Source organism: Salarias fasciatus, chromosome 11 (genome assembly GCF_902148845.1).
Source record: "Salarias fasciatus chromosome 11, fSalaFa1.1, whole genome shotgun sequence".
Lineage (NCBI taxonomy): Eukaryota > Metazoa > Chordata > Actinopteri > Blenniiformes > Blenniidae > Salarias > Salarias fasciatus.
The window spans coordinates 33,590,117-33,598,161 of NC_043755.1; the positions used below are offsets into that span (position 1 = coordinate 33,590,117).

Consider the following 8,045-nt stretch of genomic DNA (forward strand, 5'->3'; position numbering starts at 1 on the left):
TCTCACTCTCCCCCTCTCCCCTCCCCCACTCTTTCCCTTCCCCTCTCTCCCTCTCTCCCCCTTTCCTCACTCTCTACCTCCCTCTCTCCCACTCTCTCTGACCCTCTCTCCCTCCCCCCTCCCCCTCTCCTCTCTCACCCTTTCTCACCCTCCTCTCTCCCATTCTTTCCATCCTCCTCTCTCACCCTCCCCCTTCTCTCCCACTATCTTTCCCCACCCTCTGTCCCTTTCTCCCTCTCCCCCTCTCTCTCCACTCTTTCCCTCACCCTCTCCCCCTCTCTCTTCCTCTCCCCCTCTCACCCTCTCACTCTCTCCACTCTTTCCCTCCCCCTCTCTCCCCTCTATCCCCCTCTCTCTCTTTCTCTCTCTCCCACTATCTTTCCCTCACCGTCTCTCACCCTCTCTCACCCTCTCTCACCCTTTCTCACCTCTCCCCTCCCCCCTCCCATTGTCTTTCCCTCCCCCTCCCTCTCCCTCTCACCCTAAATTAAATAAAACATTTGAATGAATTCATCCGTTCATGTCTTTTCACTCATTTTGCAGGAAGCTCCTTTTTGCTAACAGGCACCATGAGCTGAAACACAACGTCTGAAAGCTTTACTGGAACACACACTGCTGGCAGGAAGCCAGGTTTGGCTTTGGGTGAAATGAAACCCTGAAGTAGAAACATGCGGTGGTGATTTCCTCCTCTGGAATCATTCATTCACACCAAACCAGCAGCGGAGGATAAACACAGCAGTCACTCTTCATGCCTCTGAGGTGAAACGTTCTGACTTCAGAATCATGTTTCGACCTCAAGCTGCTTTAACCCCTGACTGAAGGTCAAACCGCTCTGACTTCTGACCAGGCTACGAAGACTCATAACCTCTGACTGCTGGACGTCCCAGACCCCAGGGACCATGAAGACATGTTCTCCTGCCGGTTGTTCTGACTTTATGTTTCCCAAAATGATCCCTGACGTCTTCCTATAACTGACCATGAATTCCAGGCATTGCCTCGCATCAGAAGTAATTGCTCACATGTTGATATTATTGATTGTGGTCATTATATTGATAGTTGTGGAAAACACGGGACAGTCGCTTCAGAAAAAGCTCCAACTGTTCAAGGAACGGCTCACAACCTCCAGCAGGTGTTGGTGAGAAGCTGAACTCTTTTGTGTTCTTTAAAACACTGAGAGAAGAAGAAGGCTTTAATGGAGGAAGTGACGACGCAGTGAGACGAGCGAATCCAGCGGGAAGTCTGCTGAAACGATCCGACTGAGTGATCCACACTGAGTCAGAATGGCGACTCAAGGTTCGACAAACTCCAAATATCTCTGGAGACCTGAACAACTGTGACAGATGTCGAGGAGAGAGTGGACCTGAACGAGCTTGAGTCCCGAATCAAAGCTTTGGAGGACAGGTGCAGAAGATGGGAGGACATAACCCAATCGCTCGGCGAGAGACAGGAGGATCTGGTCTCACGGTCCAGGAGGCAAAACGGGCTGAGAGGCTCCTGGATGACAGCTCAATACCTGGTGCGGACGGATTGCCCCAGCTCAAGCCTCAGGAACCACTGAATCCCTGCACAGTTCACCTCTGACCCCATCTCCGGTGTCCCGACGCACAGGGACAGTTTGACTCTCTCGCGGTAAGAAGGGCAGGTTAGTATGTTCGCTTACGAGCCCAGTCGGTTCGATCCAGGAGATGTTCGTTCTCAGAGGGGAAGGAAGGAGAGACAGAAGGTCCCGGAGGACTCTGTTCTTTATGGGCTGACTTTATTTCGTGTTCATGTTTTTTTCCTTTTGTTGTTGTTCATGTTGCTATGCAGCATCGTACATGTTCTGTTCCTACATTGGTGGAGTCTTTACAGCACAGTTGGGTGTAACCTATGTTTATCATATAAATACTGTTTGATCGTATGTGAACTGGAACGTCAGAGGCTTAAATCATCCAGTTAAGAGAAAGAAAATACTGGCTCATTTGAAAAACTTAAAAGCAGGTATCATTTATCTACAGGAGACGCACATTAAAAATGCAACCAAACAAAAACTTTGCATGGACTGGGAAGTATCTCAATCAAATTTCGGGGCAAGCAAGAGCCAGAGGAGTAGCTATTACTAAGAAAAACATATCATTTGACCACAGATGCACAATCAGAGATCCCGTCGCACAGCGGCCGAGTCTATGGCTTCTACTGCTGTGCTCCGGTGTATCCTTCCACGGAACACTATGCCTGTGCAGGTCTGTGTGTCAAACGTTATTTAAACGGATTGAAAAGAAACACACGTCTTTTAAAATGTTTTATAACCATTGGGATTTACTTCACGTGCTAATACGCCGTCCCCTGGACCACTGGAAGGAGGATTTTGTCCACTTTTCGTCAGTCCTGGCTCTGTCTCCTCTTCACCTCCAGCTATTGAGCTAAGCTAACTACGATGCTAACAGCTGGGAGCCAGCCGCTGGATGCAGAGAGACAATAAAGGTATGTATGATCTTGTCTCACTATAAAAATTACAGGGATAGGGCATGGGTCCAAAATCTTCGGAGTATTCCTTTAATCGTGTCAGGAACTCTCAGTGGTTTGTAAATTCAATGGTGGCCTTTCATTACCAAATTTTAGACATTATTATTGGTCTGTTAATATTATGAAAACTGCATTCTGGTTGAAAGCGGTTGATATACCTGGTGCACTTTGGAAATACGATCATGTCCCTCGTCATCTTTGAGAGCCTTATTATTCGGTGCTCTTTCTGTCAACCCCTCTGGCTTTACCGGTAACCCAGTGGTCATCTCCACATTAAATATTGGTTTCAGTTTAATAAAACAGTTTGGATATGTCACCCCTTCCAATTTATCTCCATTACTGAGAAATCATGCCTTTAAACCAGCACTTACTGATCCTGTTTTCACTTTATGGCATGAGAAGGGTCTGACGTGTTTTAGGGACCTCTATAAGGATGGAATGTTTTGTTCATTTGCGGATTTAGTAGGTGAGTTTAATCTGGCTTCACCCCATCTCTTCAGGTATATTCAGGTAAGGAGTTGCGTAAAGTCGTCGTTTCTTGATTTCCCTCAACTCCCGCCTGAGCAGGCGTGGAACAAACTTTTACAGTTGAATCCCTCCCAAAAATCTTTGATTTTAAAAATTTATGGTATCAATCAATCTTATGATGATTATTCAATCACTAAAGTCAAGGAAGCTTGGGAGTGTGAACCAGGCCTGACTTTTGAAGAACAATGGGGGAATCTTCATTACGAGCTGTTCATAAGTCCTCTGTCTGTGCTCGCTTGACCTTGATACAATTCAAAGTAATGTTAGATGTCATTACTCGAGAACTAGGTTATCAAAGATTTTTCCAAATATACGAGTTCTGACTCACCCTGTAATCTTACACACATGTTCTTTTCATGTCCAGCTCTTACAAATATTTGGCAGTCTTACTTTGAAATCATGTCGAGGGTACTTAAAACCATTGACATTTGTCCTCATTTATCTGTTGAGTTTTCTCTGTAAAAGTGTCTAGAAACAACCATGTTGTAATTGGCACTTCATAAATAAAAGCTGAATTGAATTGAATATAGCAATTTTGGGGCTTCCAGAGAATTATACTAACTTCTCATCAGCACAGCTGGAGTTTGTGGCCTTCACTTCACTATTGGTGAGACGACATCTTCTTCTTCTTCACTGGAAATCTACCACAGCCCCGCCCCATAAAATATGGATGAATGAAGTGATATCCTTTTTGAAAGTTGAAAAAATAAGGTACTCAGGAAAATACAATCTCAATAAAGTTTACCATCAGTGGCAGCTACTTATTGATCTCTTCAAAACAACTTCACCCCCCCCCCCCCCCCCCCAAATTCCTCCCTTTCCTTTCTCTTTCTTCCCTTTTTTTTTTTTTTTTTTTAATTTGCCATGGACAGGCTCTCGTATCTAGAGATGTCGGTCACCAGGACACCTGGCCTGCTGCTTGAGGAAAACTGGAATTTGAAGATGAAACAACTGAAGCAGAATATTGAGTTCTGGAAGACCCTCCCACTATCACTGGTAGGGAGAGTAAATGCCATTAAAATGGTAGTTCTCCCACGTATTTTATATATTTTCTAATCAATACAGTCCGTTATCCCACAAGCATCCTTGGACTCTGCAGTGATTGCTTTTTCTTTGGCAAACAAAGTAGCACGAATAACAAAAACACCTCTGCAATCAAAAGAGGAGGGAGGCTTCAGCCTTCCAAACTTCAATATTTCTATTGGGCAGCACGTTGAAATATTCTGGCTTTCTGGAGGAATTCGTGAGGAAACCTCACTGAGGATTCAACGATTCCTCAAGGAGGATTTGATTTTTTACTCAAAGGCACTGAAAAGGTTTGTGGGAACCCTGCCCCTGGTGGCCATTCTGGGATCAGCGGGTGATTCAACTCTAACAGTACAAAGTCTTTAGAGATGCGCGGATGGCTCATTTTTTCATCCGCAACTGCTTCTTAAAATCTCCATCCGCCCGCACGAACGATTTTTATCAATTTTCTAAACCGAACTCGCCCGCCAACCGCAGAATAGTGTTTAGGTGTATTGAAGATGCCTCAGCTATTAAAATGTTGCTTTTTTTCATGTGAGTGCTTCAACCGCAACCTGCCCGAATGTGATTAAAATCTTAACTTTTTCGACACGTCATCCGCCTGATCCGCAGTTATCCCGCGGGCTCAACCGCAATCCGCGCATATGTTTATGGTGCCATTTTGGCTTAAAAGACTTATTTTAGACACTGGAAGTCAGATAATGTACCTTCAGTTGAAAAGTGCTGATTGAGCTCAGGTGAGGCCCTGTGAAGGAGAAACGGAGATTTAAAGATGCAGGCAAACGGACAATTTTTGATCAAGTATGAGAACCTGTATTAAAGTACGGAAGAACTGGAGTGAGGTTAGCGCTACGATCTGAACGTTTTCTCAGGATAACTCTGTGATGATGCTGACAGTAAAAAGGTCCTTCTCCCTGTCAAATGGTGTTGACTTCATTTGTAGTCAGACACATAGCCGCTGCTCAACCTCAGTTGCAGTTCTACAAACTTCCAGGTAAGGCTTACACTTTGCTCTTGTTGCTGTTTCGTCACTGAACCCAAACTGGGTCAAAATCCGCCATATTGTCACATCCAGTCTATCTATGTTTGACGGTGCTGCTGGGTTTCTTTTTTTCTTTTTCTTTTTGCATCTAACTTTTTAAAAAAATCTTTCCTTTTTTTTTTGGTTTTGTTTGTTTGTATTTCACAAAACATATACCGTAAATCTTTGTGTCGGAGCCGAGCTTTTATTTGTCTCAGCTGTAGCTGGCACCAGGCTTTTAATGAAAGGAGGCATGTATAAGAGAGAGCAGAAAGATCTTTTGTGTCACTTTGAACCCAGTAAAATGTACTGAGCTCATTTATTGAACACAAGTATCAAACAGTACTAAAAAGTATAACAGTAGTGTAGTTTAGAGCTGGGGGATACATCCAATTAATTCAAATTCATTTTTTCAATCGATGTGAAAAAAATATTAAATCTCAACATCGAGTTTAAAGGGCCTCTATCATGCTTTTTTAGCTTGTTCAAACCCTATTATTAGCATTAACATGGTAATAGTTTATTGTTTGGCGAAAGGAAAAGTAATTTTGTGTTAAAAGATTTTCAAAGGTTAATTCTGAAACACGGAAGAGGAAACGTTCTGTTTCAATGAAGATCCCGCCTCTCCACCTGTGGACTTTGACTGACAGTGTACTTCAACCAATCGGAGCTTCAAAACAATATGTCATGCGTTAGCTTCTCTGAGGGTTAGCTTTAGCTCTTTATCTCTAGCTTCTCTACACGCAAAGACAGGCGGAAAAACGTCTTTTCCTGTTAGAAACTCACCAAGCGCAGACCCTCAGACCCTTCAGACTCTTGCTCTTGATTGATTGTTGCTTTCAGACGATGGTTAAAGTTTATCTCCCTAATCAGAGATACAAAAAGCAGCAACGCTGATTGCCGAGGGCCTGCAGGGGGTCGCGGTGGCGGCGGGGTAATGTGAATCAGCTGCTGCTGGTCAGGAGAGTTGGCGTGTTGTCTGGCGGGGGTGGGGGGGGAGAAGAGTGGTGGGGAGGAGTTCAACTTTTGTGACGTACTTAGGTTTGAAGCGTTTCAAACGAGCTGTTTTTCTACCCGAAGGGAGGGGCTGCTGTAGAGAGCAAGCAGACTGAAAGAGATTACTCAGACATGCGTGGATGAAGGCAAATAACATTTAACGGGTTTTAAAGGGAAACCAACTTTGTGTCATGCTTAAAACCTTAAAAAATTGGATTTTGCATGATATAGGTCCTTTAATGTTTTCTGTCCATCTGGCATTTTTACCAGACGCGCTTAATACACACAGTGGCCTCACCAGGAGGACTGGCGCTGAAGCACAGACTACTCTCAGTACAGCGCCTTAGCACTTCACAGAAGAAAAGAAAAGACAAAAAAAATAAAAAAGCTTATATTGGGAGGCGGCTTTTTTGAGCTTTCTTCAAAGACGCACCCGATCAATAAAGGAGACGGACTTTTAATGGTCATTATTAGAGGATTTACCGTAAAACTATAATTGCTTTCTAAGAGACATGTACTCTATCCAATCTGCATTTGACAATAAAAAGAATATTAACATGTAGCCAGAGAGCTGAGCAGTGACAGTGAGGGAGAGCGACGGCAGAGAGAAGAATTCGTAGTTACTGGATGTAACTCCAGTTCTGTGAGTAAGTGCGTACCCTCGACGGGCTTCGCTAGTGGCACACCTCCATCTCTGTCCAATCCACTGAGACTATACAAAGCTCGACGCGCAAATCTCCTGCGCGCGATGGTGCAGCGCCACGCCACATAACCTCGGACGGCGCTACAGCAAACCCTTCTTCTGACGTCAGCAAAACAAGGGAAGCAGACAGCTGGGCCAGCACTTACTCGTAGAACTGGAGTTACATCCAGTAACTACTAATTCTACTTTGTAAGTGCTAAGCCCGCCTATGGGCTTCGCTAGTGGTACTCACCAAGGCGAAGGCCGTAGGTCGATGAATGTACTCCCAGCTGGCCTGCTGACGGGATTGGTGTGTTAGACGGAAGTAAACAAACCGTACGTCCAGAACCGCCGCAGAACTCCCGAAGGACGAGGCGGGCACCTAGCGACGAAGCGCCACCCACGATGTACAGAAGCATTGCTGCAGCGACACACATACACGCCGGCCAGGAAAAACCACAGCTGCGCGGGGGGGGGGGGACCTCTGGCCCGCGACCCACACGGGGAGCGGCAGCGAAACCCAAAAACGGAAAGCCAGAACTCCTGTCCCCGCAACACCGTCAACAACATCCGCAGGCCGCGGCAGAGCGCGGCGGGGAATCCCTGGTCCGCAACCCCACCCGGGACGTGGCAGCCAGGCCAGAAGGACCGAAATGGTTAGACGACCGAACTCCTGTTCTCGCCGGAAACCGACATGGCCACAGAGTCAGTGTACATATCCAACAGATAATGCACGAAGGTGGACGCAGAGGCCCAGGAGGCAGCCTGGCAGATGTCACTCACCGTGATCCCTCTGCACAGGGCCGCAGAGGCAGCAACACGTCGTGTGGAATGGGCACAAATCACTGCCGGTGGCGAGAGAGACCATGCCTTGGAGGCAGCTGCAATAGCGCCCCCCACCCAGTGGTTGAGACGCTGAGAGGTCAGCGGGGCTCCACGCCCCCGGGCTCCAAACCTCACAAACAGCTGGTCCGTGGTGCGAAAGCCAGCTGTGCGCTGGACATAAAGATGCAGAGCCCTGACCGGGCACAGCAACCGCAGCCGTGGGTCGTCCCCAGACGAGCCGGGCAGGGAGCTAAGCGTTTTGATCCGGATCACTCGCGCCCGGAAGTCTGAAGTGATCACCTTAGGATGAAAGGCCGGGTTTGGCCAGAGGTGCACGAGTCCCCCATCCTGGCTGAACACCATGCAGCATGGGTGGACTGACAAGGTCCAGAGATCCCCAACTCCTTTGGCGGATGCTAGCGCTAACAAGATGGCGGCCTTGAAGGAGAAGGCGGTCCTCCG

At 46.7% G+C, this 8,045-nt stretch overlaps 1 protein-coding gene across 1 annotated transcript in view; it reads left to right on the forward strand.

Annotated features, from left to right (window-relative positions):
• LOC115397268 (dynein heavy chain 8, axonemal-like) overlaps window positions 1-871 on the forward strand; it is a 23,646-nt gene extending 22,775 nt beyond the window's left edge. The window contains 1 exon segment of the mRNA XM_030103498.1: window positions 848-871. Coding sequence (XP_029959358.1) covers window positions 848-871 — 24 coding nt within the window.
• The last annotated feature ends 7,174 nt before the right edge of the window (window positions 872-8,045 follow it).